General features: G+C 42.3%; 2 protein-coding genes across 48 annotated transcripts in view; one reads left to right on the top strand and one right to left on the bottom strand.

Annotated features, from left to right (window-relative positions):
• Positions 1-16307, bottom strand: part of LOC135903748 (uncharacterized) — a 162101-nt gene that overhangs the window by 27932 nt on the left and 117862 nt on the right. The gene's annotated exons all lie outside the window — the stretch shown is intronic.
• Positions 6148-16307, top strand: part of LOC135903733 (uncharacterized) — a 119035-nt gene continuing 108875 nt past the window's right edge. For 27 of the 41 annotated variants that reach the window (XR_011508532.1, XR_011508525.1, XR_011508531.1 and 24 more), the window contains exons 1-4: positions 6148-6266; positions 7773-8056; positions 10402-10468; positions 15509-15621. Coding sequence is in view for 4 of the 41 variants with exons in the window: in XM_070525488.1 (XP_070381589.1) it covers positions 7923-8056; positions 10402-10468; positions 15509-15621 (314 nt within the window). In the remaining 37 variants the exon portion in view is untranslated. Of the gene's footprint in view, positions 6267-7772; positions 10469-15508; positions 15622-16307 lie in introns of all 41 variants that reach the window. The other 14 variants (XM_070525487.1, XM_070525480.1, XM_070525484.1 and 11 more) reach the window with 2 other exon arrangements.

Genomic DNA, 16307 nt, shown 5'->3' with positions numbered 1-16307 from the left:
CAGCGAACACTTTTAAATTATTTTAAAGGGTGCCTGTGGCAGATAACACAGTTATATTTCATGAGCTGGTCTCCTCGAAGAGGCAGACTTGCACAAAAGGTTGAAATGCATGACGAATAATTACCAGAAATAATCTAATTAAGCTTTTAACTATTTACCTCATTGTCCATATTGCAATTTACAAATTCTAGCTGTTTAGTTCGCAAGACAGATCCATTTGGAACGAATTCTCAGTATGACACCAATTTCGAGATATTAATCCCCGAATTTTGCAAAGAAATGCATTGGCGTTCTAGCTACTTTTGTGCTTCAATGCATAAAATGACGCTTTCTTAAAAAGGTAACTGGAACATCAATGCATTTTTGCACTAAGTTTGGGAATTATTATCTTGAAACTGGTGTCCTCTTGAGAATCCTTTCCAAGTGGATTCGTCTTGCGAGCAGCTAGAATATGTAAATTGAAATATGGGTAACTAGTTAAAACCTAAGCAGTTAATTTTTGTTAATTAGTTGATTGCGCATTTCATTTTTTTTGCAAGTAACGTGCACCTCTTCAAGTTGACCAGATTATGAACTAGAATTGTGCTATCTGTCACAGATCACCTTTAAAAATTTTTGAAAAAGTATGCTGGAACATCCAGTATTTATACTGACCAGATCTTCGCCCCTTGTTTCATAAGGTTTACATATTTCTTCCATATCGTCCATCCATTTGCTCAAATCTGGGCATTTTAATTTAATACCTTTTTGGCTACTTCTAATGGTTTGAATATCGGTGGATTTTTCAGCTGATGTTTTCGGGGCTTGCAATAGGCTGATATGCATTTCTTTGATAAAGGGAAAACGTGACCTTCAGTTGCCCTGCAGCATCCTCAGGCAGTGTTTTGATATCTGGAAGGTTATCCGATCTATTGTTGGGCCCAGTGTTTGTCTCAACAACGCCCCAAAAATAAGGCTAGTGAAGAAGTTAATTATTCATACTAGTCAAATATTGTCGCAAAAGACCTGCGGGCGAGGGAACCGCAATAGCAACTGGTCATCACTGTTTCCTAGCGTGGAAGGAAATTTTAGAACACACCTGCATGGGACAGACGGTTGTAGAGCGCGCCACGTCAATTCTATTGGAGACTTTAATTTTTCTAATATCGATTGGGCAAGCCGGCCTGCACCAACAGCTGCATCAAGGGAATGGAACAACTTCCTTGGGGTACGCCTCAGCATTAACGTATCTCAAGTGCTCACAGAACCAACCCGTGTCACCGATAACTGCCAAAATATTCTAGACCTTGTCTAAACAAGTAATCCCGAGGGCGTGTCATCCATTGCGTATCTTCCTGAAATCAGCGACCATAAAGTCATTCATGTTGACTTAGTAATTAAACCCGTTTTGGCCCATACTGTTGAATAGACTATTCGTTTGTATGAAAAGGGCAATTATGAAGCAAATAATCATGAACTATCGACATTTTACCCTACTTTTGCTAGTGCCATTACGTGTCATACCATGGGTGAAAATTGGCTCATTTTCAAAGAGAAACTAAACAATCTAGTTGGCAAATACGTTCCCCAAATTAACAATAATTCCAATTCACCACAACCCTGGTTCAATAAAGCACTGAAGCGATTAGAAAACTAGAAGTTCTCTTCTGCGCAGCTAAGTTCCGTAACACCCCTGACGCATGGATTAAATACAAAGCCGTTGAAACTGCCTATCTGGAAGCCATGCATCATGCCAGACGCTCATTATTTCATTCTGGTGTGCCGAACATGCTTAAGAATGACCAGAAAAATTCTGGCAAGTATTAAGCCCACAGGACACGCGAACTATTACCCTATCAAATGATTCCGATGAGGCCCTAATCGACGCTCGATGTGCTCACTTGTTTAACACAATTCTTGAATCAGTTTTTACTCAAGAAACTGAACTGTAATTTTTTATTGCCCATGCGTGCTTTCAGTGTACCATGCCACCAATTACATTTTTTCCATGCGGCATTCCATCCCTCATAGACAATATCAAACTTTCATCGGCAGCTGGTGTGGACGACATTATGTCAAAACTTCTAAAAAACACTCAACATATTTGTGCAGCATATCTCTGTCTTCAGTTTTCACAGTCAGATTTAACAGGCATGCTGCCTGCAGATTGGAAACACGGAAACGTCGTTCAGGTTCATAAATCGGGCAACAAACACTCTCCATTAAATTATCGCCCCATCTCATTAACCAATGTACCCTGCAAAATCCTTGAACATATCATCTTACACACATATCATGGAATTTCTTGATGCCAACCATTTTTTTTTTCATCCTGCGCAGCATGGCTTCAGGAGAGGTTTTTCCTGCGAAACGCAGTTAGCTATGTTCGTTCACGACCTGCATGTAAACCTTGACTCTAACTTCCAGACTGACGCCATCTTCCTAGATTTCGCCAAAGCTTTTTACAAAGTTGCTCATGAGCGTCTACTACTAAAACTTGCCGCATTACATCTTCATACCGATATCTTAGCATGGATTAAATAATTCTTAAGTAACCATTCACAATCAGTCTTTGTCAACAATCAAGCATCTAACTCTCCCCCTGTAACCTCAGGTGTACCCTAAGGGTCCGTCCTTGGTCCACTGCTATGTCTAATTTACATTAATGACCTACCAATGCATGTATCTTCTAACATCCATATGTTTGCAGACGATTGTGTAATTTATCGTAAAATTAGCAGTGTTTGAGATAACACGTCCCTTCAAAACGACCTACGAAGTGTAAGGAACGCTGTAACCTTTGGCTAATGGAACTAAACCCTAACAAATGTAAGACTGTCTCCTTCCACCGCCGCAGAAATCCACTTGTTTTCTCGTACCAAATTTCCTACGTCAACCTTGAATTAGTTCCTTCCTATAAATATCTCGGAGTAACCATTTCTAGTGATTTAACCTGGGAAACGCACATTATATGAACATCATTTCATCCGCTAACAAAACACTCGGGTTTTGAGAACGCGATTTGCGCCACGCCCAAAAAGTGTAAAATTACTAGCCTATCAGTCTCTCGTTAGGGCGAAATTAGAATATGCATCCCCCATTTGGAACCATCATCTCATCAATCAACTGGAATCGCTTCAAAATCAAGCTGCAAGATTTATTCATTCTATGTACTCCTACGACATCAGTGTATCGGCCTTAAAAACAGAATCCGGCGTATCACTGCTTACACCTAGCCGCCGCATTGCTTGTCTTTGTCTTTTTCACAAGTTCTTTTACAGCTCACTTGGCAAGACACCATACATTCTCCCCCTGGCACGCATATCCAGCCGCACTGGTCACCCGCAACAAGTCGCGCGCCCGCGTACACGCACTGTCATTTTTTCGTCTTCATTATTTTTTCGTGCAGCAAGAGACTGGAACGGCCTTTCAAATGAAATCACAGTCATAACCTGTCCTAGCACATTTGGAAACACCGTAACAAATTACCTTACCCTGTAATAGAAATATGTCCTTCAATTTTTCATGTGTGCCAATAAAAAAAAAAATATACCCACCCCTTGTGTAATGCCCCTTTAATGGGGCCTTTAAGGAAATAAAATGAAATGAATGTAATGAAGCGCATGCTTTGAACCTTGCTGTCGTTATTTACTTACCCTTAAGGTGTTAAAGAAACGGGAGAGCTAATCATGCTAATAAATTCGAAAAATCAAAAGCTGCATTAGAAAAGAAAGAAAATTGACAGCCATAACAGCAATGATGCAACAGTTATGTAGCTGTTTACAAAAAAGGTACAGTCAACCACAAAATTTTACGGAATACAAGATCGCAACTACAAAAGTCAGTAAAGTTGCGATTCTAGTTCAGGCACGCCACCGCTTCTACCATGGTCTCGAATACGCCCTTTCTAACGCAAGTTAGTTATTTACCGCACACGTGTAGTTACCATTCTAGTAACCCTTGTGTAGTGGCAGTGTCGTGTCCCCTCAACTTCTTGACTCATGGCGTCGGTTTCTGTTTGTATCAATCGGTTGCATTTTGCATCAATGCTTATGGTACCTCCCTCCTGCTGATGCTATCGGGAGACAATGAAGTTAACCCGGCACCCACGCTTGAGTAAATTGCCAACACACTGTGAGGTCTGGAAACATGCTAAAATACTTAGTTGACAGAGCGGAGCCTCATTCGTGCAGCTTAGTCTTTTATAGAGAATCTCGTTGACCGCCTTTCCAATTGCGCTGATGTACTGGAGAAAACTGTAGAGGCTAACAGGGAGCGAGAACCTGCTTCTCACGCTGAGTCTGATTTCCAAACTTTCACGTGAAATTAAAGCGCTAACGGAAAAACGTGAAGACGCCGAGAACCGTCTCCGCGTATGCAACCTTTTGTTTCTTTAGGGTACAAGACGCGAAAGGTGATATGTGGTCTCAGTCCGAGTCACACATACTTAATTTTTGCAAGGAAAATCTTGATGTTTCACTGGAACCCAAGGCTGTCGAAAGAGCGCACAGGCTTGCCCGCTTCTACAGCGGTAAAAATCGTTTTACAATTGTTAAGCTTGCGAATTTTGAAGATAAATAGGAAAAAGTATCGTTGCAGGATCGAAACTTCAGGGTTTCTCGTTTTAAATACGGGAAGACTACTCCGCTCGTGTGCGGCAGGCAAGAAGCAAACTTTTATGCTCAACAGAAGAAGGTTCCCTTCAAAATCCGTTTTGATAGGCTCCTTCTCGATAACAAGCAGTTTAACTACAATTCCGACACTGACTTAGTGACTGAATTGAAGGCGTAGCTATTACGACATGTTCTAGCACTACCACGCTCCCTGCCTTCCTTGTCAATGCCCACCCAGGTTATTTCACTGCGTTATCACGCCATGTATTGCATGCAAACAAATACCCAGAGCTATCTGCCAAAAAAAGACATTGTTGAAGGCTTCCTCAATGACACAAGCGCTGACATAGCCGTGATAACTGAATCACGGCTTACTCTGTAAATTGCTGACGAAATTCTGCATGATAAATATCTTTTTACGCCCTACAAACTTCACAGGAGGGGGCACAGAGGTATTGGTGTGTTGCTATTCATAGAATCTAACTTGCCTTCTTATATACTCACGTTTAATTGTAATAACAAAATTATTTGCTCTGAACTGCCTGTTGCCTCTAGCAGAATTATATAAAATCTAACTTGCCTTCTTATATACTATATAGGAAAGATAGGAAAGATGACGCGAGAAACTCGTTTGGACCTTTGCACCACGCCGAATGTGCACAATGCCCTCTGCTACCTGCGTGTCGCTATGTGAGCCTCTTGACAGCTGTAATTATCCCTGATCGCCCACAAAAGCATTGTAGAAATTGCAGCGCTTAATAATATTTGGGGTTTTACGTGCCAAAACCACTTTCTGATTATGAGGCACGCCGTAGTGGAGGACTCCGGAAATTTTGACCACCTGGGGTTCTTTAACGTGCACCTAAATCTAAGCACACGGGTGTTTTCGCATTTCGCCCCCATCGAAATGCGGCCGCCGTGGCCGGGATTCGATCCCGCGACCTCGTGCTCAGCAGCCCAACACCATAGCCACTGAGCAACCACGGCGGGTTTGCAGCGCTTACTTTTCTATTACCGTGCACGTCCAGAGCGAAGCTAGATAGAAAGAAAGGTAGAGATAATGGCTAGAACCGAAGTCGCGAAGAAAATTAATAACAGCCTTGCCAATTTTCACTCGCAGTTCCCGCAGTATAAACACAAAATAGTTCATATAGGCGTTTTATAACAGCGGACATGCCATCCGCCTCCCCCCCCCCCCCCCCAGCTTAACATGAGTACTTCCACGAGAAGAAGTAAAATAAGCTAGAACCATTATTTCACCCCCACCTCATTTTAAGGGGCATTGCTATTGTAAAATTGGGGTGTTAAAAGAAACGGTGACATACGGTAAATTGCGAGTGTTTAAATACGCCCATACCTGACACGAGTCACATAGAGAAAGGAATAAGTCAGCCGTGACCAACAAGGCTGTCAGCCCCATCGACAATTTCAGTAGAATTATTTCTGCAGTCGGATTCGAAATATCGCGCGCAATGCGTTTCCGCGCTGTTTTTCTGTTCGGAGTAGCCGCGCCTTGGCGCTGCAGAGGACGCCGTGGAAAGTACGCGCGGAGGAGCACACGTCTTCGGAGCGCGCGCGCGCGTGAGAAGCGACGAAAGAGCAGCCATTACTAGCGACGGCGCATTCTTCTAACGTTGTTGATGTCTCACAGTTTTGATACCTCAAGACTCCACGGTAAGTGACTTTGAACGTCCATTGCACGTTCTATGAGTGTGTATGTGTTCTAAGTGAGGATACGCGGTGATATGACTTATTGGATGCCTCAATGCAACATGGCGCAACAGTTGGCCGTCCAGAACCATTTTGCACGACCACTGTGTTTGTTCGAGCTTTGTCGTATTCGAGGCGACTTGAGTGCTCGGAGTGAAGCGAGAGTGCTTAATCAGGATTTTAGATGATGAGGGACATTGCCGCATCTTGGATGGCTCCGAGCGTTCGGCATATGTTCCCCGAAGCGAAAGCCACCACCAGAATAGTTACGTGCAGTGCGAAGTGAGCTAATTGTTTCGCTGCCTAAGCGCGGCCTGAAAATGTGTGGACTCGCTGAGGTTTACTGTGGTGCGCATATGTGCGTGTTCGTACAGCGATCACTTGAGCGAGAACCGGCGGCGCTTCTTTGTGTGCGGTATCTACTAGCTGCCGCGAACGTGGCGCTAATCCCCTGGCTCTTGCGATTGTGTGCAGTAGGACGCTAATTACTAAGCGCGCACTCTGCAGATTTGCCGGTATGCTCCGTGCTATCGTCTGTCTCTCTTCGCGCCGACGCTGCTGATTGTGCAGGCAGTGCGCGATTGGCGCGCGTAGCTTGGAGAGTCTGCGCCCGTCGACTTTAGTCTGCGGGCGAGAAATATCGGCGGCGCTTTTGTGAATAAAAGCGTGTGGTGAGCTTCCAACGGCACTACGGGTCAACGCCGCTCGAGCTGCCGATCAGAGTAATTGAGATGGTTGTGTTACGGCTTGAAGAAACTCTTCATAGTTAGCGTATTGCCTGGCGGCAACAGGTGTCCTGTTTGGGATACGCCATCCCTTGATTATCGGCGGCCTGAGCAAGCGAGTGCCAGTGATGCCTCGACTTGTTTATTGCTTATTACTTGGCTGATATGCCATTGAGTACAAATATTCATTTTTGATTTCTAGATGCCCAATTCCCACAAAAAAGCTGCGCTTTTCAGAAAAACTCAAGATCATATCACACTTCACAGCTTTATCACACACACACACACACACGTTGCACGAGTATTAATAACAAAATTTCTGCTGCTGGTCACAAAAAAAAAAAGGAAAAGACTGCCCGATCAACCCATATCTGAAAAAAAGAAATTCCTTTCGGTCCGCCATTGTCTGTTGTAAACAGAGATATACTACCTCGGTATTCAGTGTCAGTAACACCCATTAATTCTGCATCCTTTTGTGTCCAATAATTTGTCTTAGAAGCCATTCATTGTAGGGGATCAGCAAACATTTCATAGCTTAAGTGCACGAGATGGGCAAAGGCTTTAGTTTGTAAAAAGCAATGCCATTAAGATAAAAAAATTTCGCAAGCTTACTTTAACAATAATCTAAGCTGAACAACATACAAAACTCAATGTAGCAGCAGAAGTAATCAAAGATAAACTTGCGACCACCTTTTCTGTGTTCTGTGTAATCATTGTAATGTCTAATTTTCCCCCTTTCTTTCAGGACTGCGGCCTTTTCATTGCCGGCTGTGAGGAAGAAGCAGCTTCACAGCCGGACATGAGGCACCTTCCAGCAGTTTCCCTTCTCAGCAACAGAGGCCTTGGCATGCTCTTAACCTAGTGTTAATTTTTTTCCCTGTATGTTTTAGGTGCAATGGCTAGTTCAGCGGCTTCACTTAAAGTGATTGATGTTACACCTGTTCCATGGGACAACGTATACAGGTTTTCCCACGCAATGTTAGCAAACATTAAAAATATGCGAATGCCACCTAGCTGCACAGAACCTAGGTAAGATTGTTTGCTGTCGATTGGAGCAACTTGGATTTTTTTGCATTTTGTGTAATTACACAATTAGGTTGAAGGTTTATTTCCGCAACTGGTGTTGCGAGGACAGCCAGGGAAAAAGCTGTATAGACAGCTTGAGAGGTCCTGGCTTCCTACAGGCTTACAGTAATTAATCAACTTCTCAACTATTATAATTAGATGAAAACTGTCAATTAGAAAATTGTAGGGCAACATGAAAAATTCCCGGTACAGCTTTCTGTGGCTCAATATGTGCTACATAATGTGTTTTTTCAAGCATGAAAAAAGCCCGAGAACACCCGGGAAGTGGCTCGAGTGGCCGGTCTCGCGGCAATTTTCCGTGTATTTGAGGGCTTGCCCTGTATACATGTGCCCTGTATAGGCATGTGTGTACCAGTAAGAAAATTAAAATACTGAAGGAGCCCAACACGATATATTTCAGGACGCGTATCATGTAAATTACTATGTGGTAAAAGAATAAAAAATCCGAAACAACAAGACTGTGCACAGTAGAGGTGTGCAGGTGTGTGCATAAGCATAATGATGAAAACCTCGTGCAAGTTCAGAAAAATATTCATTAGGTTGGTTTCTGTAACATTATTGACATCGTTCTTCATCGCATTATTATTGCAAAAATGTGATCTCTAGTATTGCACGATTAAAAACACAGTTAAAATACAGCATTTGCTTGCACCTTCACATCCACAGGAACAGAGAGGAACGTTAAAAATTTTTTCTTGCTTCTCCGAGTTTCACTTGAGGTCCTTCTCACGTTTGCCGAGCTGTTTAAAAAGGTATCATAGACACCTTCTAGGGTTTACAGGCAGCCAGCGTACATTGTGCCAGATTGTGAAGGAGCTGAAGAGGTTCGTAGTGTCTATAGTGGTGTCCGGTAAATGCTAATTTCTTGCATGATGCATTATGCTTAGTACCAGTTAGATTAAGTTATCATTATAGCAAAATGTTTGTTTTCCAGATATGTGTAATTTAATGTGTGTCCAAGTTACTGCACTTTTTAAAAGAGTTACTCATTCTCTAAGTCCACTGTTCGGTGTTGTGAAATGCATTTATGTTGGACAGCATAGTGTTTGGCCTATGCTGTGTTTGGCTGAAGGTAGTATTGGCCCATTTGCATGCACATAAAGTAGCATTAAGACAAATGTGAGAAGACAAGTGAAAACACGATACAGCCATGTAGTGAATTCACACATAAGCAAATTTTTTGATGCCATCCCTAGGAAAGTAGGCAAAAATACAAGAATGTGCTTAGGTGATAAACAGTACCCATGTTTCAGGCATATGGTCTTTTACCGCCATGTACCTTAACAGTTCATTATTTAACACTGTAAAACTATTTGCCTTATTTATGTCTAACTGCTCTGAATTAGAAAATTTTCATAGATTGGAATTTGAAGGTTGTCACAGTGTCTTGAGTTGCTGCCAGAATTAAATTTATAGTTGTAGCCGTGGTATGTGCGATGCCAAAAAAGCATTTTAGAACCAGGCGACTAAGTGTGCTATATGTGTGCTATATGCTATGTGTGCATATTAGAACAGTCACTTAAATTTTCATTGTGAACGTGTATAGTGTGTGTGCACATCTTGAAGCCATAGACTGTGCAGTCTTAATCACAGGTATAATTTTCTGGATATGGGTTTTTCTGTAAGCATAGTCTAGAATTAGCAGTACGTTAAGGTGTAGTGAAGCCGAGATAAAATATTGTTAAAGTACATCCTGGAGAACCTTAAGCACATATGGATGACTTTACAGCATTTAGTAAAACAAGAATGAGAACTGAGGTGGTTGATTTTTGTTCGTTATTACCAGATGGCACCAACAAACAATGAAGACAAAAGAAAAGAGTAAGGGAAGTGAAATGGCCATAGGGCAACTCGCTGCTTATGGGAGCTGCATTCACATCGGCATGATGCATGCAATCTTTAAGTTATAGGAGCAGCTCTCCTCTTGTTCATTTGTTGCACATTTGTGTTGTATGTGTACTAAGTCTGGCCCTGGAAGTGTTAGGCAGTGGCCTTGGTGCTGGATGCAACACATCCTTCTAAGCACAGGTGTCATGTATTATGTGAACCTCAGTTCTTTTGAATTCATGTATCCAACAAAAGTTCCACTTGAAAGGATGTGCCAGTATTCGCCGCCATTGCCATGAGTAGCACTGGCTGACAGTTACAGGGCGAGACATTAATTAATCTTGCTCAGCTATTATGCTATTTTAGATACAAATGTGGTAATTAGTATTCATGCTAAAAGCCTCACAGAATAACATTTTTGATCTGCATGTAACAATGATTGTTACTTTGCTTTGACTCAGGATGCCTCTCTACCTGTGCTGCCTTCTGTGGCTGACCACTCCCGATCTCAGCAGAATCGTTACACAGGTGTGTCCTTTTGTGATTCTGAGCACCAATATTTTTGTAGTTTATGTTTGATGTAAGTATACAGATCCAATGAAAAACAGGTTAAAAGATGAGCTGACAGGCACTGTCTCCAAAAGTTTGTTAGGAAGGAAAACCTTTGTTACAAGTTGTCATTATAGCAACACAAGAGAGTGTGCACATCAAGACACCAATGCCTAACAAGCACCAACATTGCACAGTAGAAGAATCCGAGACATCATACGAAAACCTGTACTAAACTAGGGACTGTACTAAAATGTTATGAGAAAGACCATTTCTTAAGAGTGACAATTTGTCTTTTGGAGGCTAAAACTATTTCTTGGGTTACTCTACCTCATTTTTTGAACTCAACTGATGTGTCCTGGAAGACAGTTTTCATTCGCATTTGACACAATCTGCAGCAAAATGTGAAGAAAGCCCTGCAAATCTCTAAGGGCGTACTATTTAAATAGCAACCAGTCTGCCCAGTGTATTGCAGCCTTTAATTTAACAAACTTTTAATTTGTGGGCATTTGTACACAGTGCTTGTGTAGGACTGGGCAAATGGCTATTTTGTTCATGACTGAAACAACTACGTGCGTCAAGACTGTATTGGGAAGCCACTATCTTTCTCAGTCAGTGTAATAGTCCATAAATGTAGGGGATTTCCATGAACAACGTTTTGTCTGCCACACTACCGTTTTTTCGTTTTTGCACTCCTGCCTTGCTGGCTGCGAGACGCTTTAGGCCAGCTGAAGAGACAGTGGTAGCATAGTAGCTGGCCTTGCAAAATTCCTATTTTTATTTATTAAGAGCCAACTGGCCTTGGCTCCTGCTGAACGGGCACATCGAAAGGCACGGGATATTTGACAAAGTTAGAACGACTTCGAAAGAAGTTTATGAGGGTTCTTTTTAACTCATGACTGTCTGCTAAGACCAAATCATGTCAGCCTTTAATGAAGCAATGCTCAGGTCGGAAAACTGCAAGGCTGTGTGGGTACTCAAACACCATCATTGCTTCAGCTAGCTGGAGTGCCTCCATGACATCAAAGCACAAGCGAAACACATGGCAAAGGAAAGGTTGGTGGACAAACGGCTCATTGTGGTAACTATGTGGGTTCAAGGGCTATTATACTGAGTAAGAAAATGTGTTCCTGATGCAGTGTGAACATAGCGTTAATGCTGAAGCACAAACTGGCCCCATATGCCTGATCCTACACAAGCACACACACAGAAAATGGATGCCTGTTGGCCATGAGGGCCATCACTGGAGAGATTGACTGCTATCGCTATGACATAGAATGTGTCATCACATGACATCTTTTTCTGCAGTTCGCTGGCTGGGCAATTGAAATCTTGAATGTAAGGTTGTAAATAATGTTTCAATCACAACACAAGGCAGCAATTTAGTAGTCAACTCTTGCAACATGGTTAACTGCTCAGTGCTGCAGTGGCAATGTATTGGACCAAACTTGGTGTGAGTTCTCATGCGTACCCCAAATTCAACGGGCCGCTAGCCGAATGGTTGATGAAGTTACTCAAAATGAAATAATGTGGTCATCAAAAAAGTCATGCAAGCATTGCACACAGGGCTTGTATAGTGCTCACTTGCTATGACAGCAGTTAACCCTTTGAGGGTCGAATTATTTTGAAAAGAACTTTCCCGGGTGGTCAAATTATTTTATTGCGGATATTGAATGTACAAGATGTATAAAGTCGGGAATAAATAGTAAAAAAAATTAGGGAACAGTATTTTGGTGTCGGCATCACTCAGAACTGCAATATGTTCAATAGCATTTTAGAGTGTGGTACTCCTTGAAACACGAGTCTCCGCGCAGCCGCAGAGAGCGAGAATACCTCATGAGCGGCGGTGATAAACGAGCTAAGAGCCGTGCCAATCAAGATAGAAATCAACTTCCGCCGCCTCTGCAATAGCGTGCCGACAAAGATAAAAATCACGTTTCGCGCGCCTCCGTTGCGGCGGAACCGAAGCCGCGAAAGCGCGTTGCCGCTGAGAGCAAGAATACCTCGCGAGCGGCGGTTATAAACAAGCTAAGAGCAGCGCCAATCAAGATAGAAATCAACTTCCACAACATTTGCAAGAGAGTGCCGACAAAGAGAAAAATGACGTTTCGCGCGCCTCCGTTGCGATCACGCGGCGAAACCGAAACCGCAAAAGGGGTGTGGCCGCAGTCTGCGCGACGCGCTGAAGCTAGAAGTCAGATCTCTTTATCTCCCCAAGAAGGTAGCACAAATTTCAAACGCTTCTTGTAAGACCTAAGAGGTGGCAGCACCTCCCAGTAAGCGTGAATCGTCATTATGGCGCGAAATTTCAAACGGAGGGTCGAAACCGTACCCGTACGGCAAAGACCTTGCGGGACAGAAAACCGCTGCCGTACATGTACGGCGAAAACCGTCAAAGGGTTAAAACACCCTGTGCGGAGGTGCTGGCAAAAGTGTGGATTGAGGAGACAAAAATATAGGCTGTTGAAGTTCCGCGTACAATGAACCGATAGTAAATCAACGTTCAGCTATAACTCTGACAAAAGAGGCACTGTACCCTTGCGCTTGTTTGCCAACGACTGTGTCATTTATAACAAAATTCAATCGAGACAAGACCAAGAAGAACTTAAATCTACAAAAAATTAAGAAATGGTGTGACGATTGGCAAATGGCCATAAACCCTCAAAAATCACTGTCTCTGTCTATTTCACGTAAAAAGCTTACCCTTAGTTGCTCATACTACACTGATGAAAACAAACTCGAGAATGTTGAAAAACATAAATACTTGGGTTTAACTTTTACATCAGATTTACGCTGGCATACACACACAGAAAATGTGTGCATGAAATCGCTTAGAGCCCTGTGGTCTTTTAGGCGAAACCTCAATCGGGCAACTCCTGAAATTACATGTCTTGCTTAGAAAACTCTAGTTAGACCACTTATTCAATATGCTAAAATCGTTCGGGACCCACACACCATAACTAACTCTTCTAAACTTGACTGTATACACAGGCTAGGTGCCACGTTTATATTTAATAAATATTGTCGCATCCATTCTCCAACAGAGTTATGTCAATTGGCTGATCTAGCTCCACTTGAGCTCAGATCTAAATACGACAGATTAAAATTCCTCTTCGAAGTTATTCACAATCAAGTAGATATTAAACCAGATGATTATTTTGAGCTTCCTATGAATGCATCAACGAGGCATTGTCACAGTATGTACATTCCTCCTCCACTCGCCCGCAATGATTGCTTCAAGTTCAGTTTCTTTTCTAGGGCGATAAGAGACTGGAAGTAGGTAAAGGCAAGGCGCACAAGACCAGGACTTAGGAAGAAGAACACAAACGTCCTGGTCTTCTGCGCCTTGCCTTTACCTACTTCAAGCATGAACCAACTAGCCCAAGCAAGAGTTTTACAAGAGACTGGAATTTGTTACCCGACTCTCTTGTAACCTCGATGTCCTTAACTACCTTTTTGGAAAGTCTTAAAAGCACAGTTTTTTGTAAAAACAGTGAATTACCCTATATGTATGAATTTACTTTTACATGTGTGACTCTTATTGTGTCTATGATGATGCGGTGCCAAATTATGAATGGTTTCGTTATGACTTTTCCTTGTATGTTGTATTTTATATGTATTTTTCAATCTAAGACAAGCTTTGTGAGTCAAAGCTTGTAACTCGGTCGCATTCTATGTTTCTTTTTGTTGTTTTTATTCTCCACTCCTGTAATAGCCCGATGTGAGCTGACAGCATAACTAAATGAATGAATGAAAAAAGCCACACTCCCCACGACGCATGCTGGGAAAACAGTAGTTATTGCAGCAAAGTTGCCTATAGCTTTTTTGTGAAAGATCATGCCAACTGAATAACCAATATAGAAGCATCAAGTTGCTCCAATAAAAGCCTTTGTTGCCCTAGACACCAGACTAGGATGTAGGTTGCTTTGTAACCAAGACGCCCTCATGCAATGCTTAAAACATGCAAACACTTGAAAGTAACTGTGATTGAACTACTGCTGTGATTAAACCGCTGATAAAACCGATTAACAATTCATAGCTGCTATCACACAATATTGTTTTCTACGCCACAGAAAGATTACAGCAGATGGGCACCACAATGTCTCCTCGAAGCCAATGCAGACATAGTGTGCCAGTAAGCAAGGACTAAAAAAATTTCCATGTACACTGGTGCAGTCTACCACATTTGTATACAGTTTCGTATAGTGCCAAGAAATGCAAATTCAAATAATTTTTCGGGCCCCAAAGGTTCACCATATGTGATCGGTAAATACTTCTGCTTCTGCTAAATTTAAATATGTTAGACAAACGAATTTACAGGCTTTTTCACTGCTTGTAATAGTAACTCATTACACACACACACACACACACACGCACACACACACACACACACACACACACACACACACACACACACACACACACACATACACATATACTATCATGAACCAAAATTTTAAAATTTGCAAATGCAACGTAGCTGGACAGAACCAAGGCACTGTTGCTTGCCGTCGCTCGGATATATACAGATTTTTTGCATTCCGTCTAATTAGATAGTTAGCCTTACATATTTAATCAACCTTTCAAATATTATAATTAGATGAAAAGTGTCAGTGAGAAAATTGTAGAGTGACATGAGAAACTCCCGATGCAGCTTTCTGTTGCTCAATAAATGCTACGTGAAAGTGTTTTTCCTCCGAGCGTGAAAGAAATCTGCGCATACACCCAAATTTCCATGCGTATGGCCGCTCAAGGTACTTCATTTATACATACATATATATATATCATAGGAAGCCGACAAACGCTGACACCAAGGACCAGATAGGGGAAATTAGTTGGGCTTAATAAATGAAATAAAGCAACGATGAATTAATAGAAATGAAAGTGGATGAAAAACCACTTGCTGCAGCTGGGGAACCATCCAACAGCCTTCGCATCTCGCGTGCGATGCTCTACCAGTTGAGCTACCACGGCGCCGTTTCCCCATAAACTTTCTTGGTTATTTATGTTTCCTGGCAGAAAATTGGGAATGTGAGCCAGCGCCACCACTCACAGCCCTTGGCGGTGGACGTGGAACATCCTTCCTGCTGCAGTCATCACGAGAACGAGACCTTTTTGGATGAAGGCAACTGGTAAATAAATCCACACACGCTACCTGAAGGCATCAATGTTGCCGGATTAGAGACCCATGTTATGTAATAAACGAGAAGAAAGGGGGTTAACCAAGGGGCCACCATAGTCCTCCATGAAGAAAGCAACAAAACCCCAATAAAGAAAGGTGTCAGGAAGGGAGATACCTTCTCTTCATCTCTTCAATGCTATTCACAGTGTGTTTACAGGAGGTATTCAAACACCTGGATTGGGAAGAATTGGGGATAAGAGTTAATGGAGAATACCTTAGTAACTTGTGGTTCGCTGATGATATTGCCTTGCTTAGTAACTCAGGGAACCAGTTGGAATGCATGCTCACTGACTTGGAGATGCAAAGCAGAAGGGTGGGTCTAAATGTTTAATCCGCAGAAAACTAAACTAATGTTTAGCAACCTCGGAAGAAAACAGAAGTTTACGATAGGTAGCGAAGCACTGGAAGTGGTAAGGGAATGCATCCACTTAGGACAGGTAATGACTGCGGATCCAGATCATGAGACTGAAATAATGAGAAGAATGAGAATGGGCTGGGGTGTGTTTGGCAGGAATTCTCAGATCAAGAACAGGAGGTTGCCATTATCCCTCAAGAGAAAAGTGTATAACGGCTATGTCTTACCAGTACTCACATCGGGGCAGAAACCTGGAGGCTTACAAAAAGGGTTCTACTTAA

Source organism: Dermacentor albipictus, chromosome 9, assembly GCF_038994185.2.
Source record: "Dermacentor albipictus isolate Rhodes 1998 colony chromosome 9, USDA_Dalb.pri_finalv2, whole genome shotgun sequence".
Taxonomy (NCBI): Eukaryota; Metazoa; Arthropoda; class Arachnida; order Ixodida; family Ixodidae; genus Dermacentor; species Dermacentor albipictus.
Note: the sequence above shows the minus strand (reverse complement) of the source record. Positions and strands in the feature narration are given on the sequence as shown.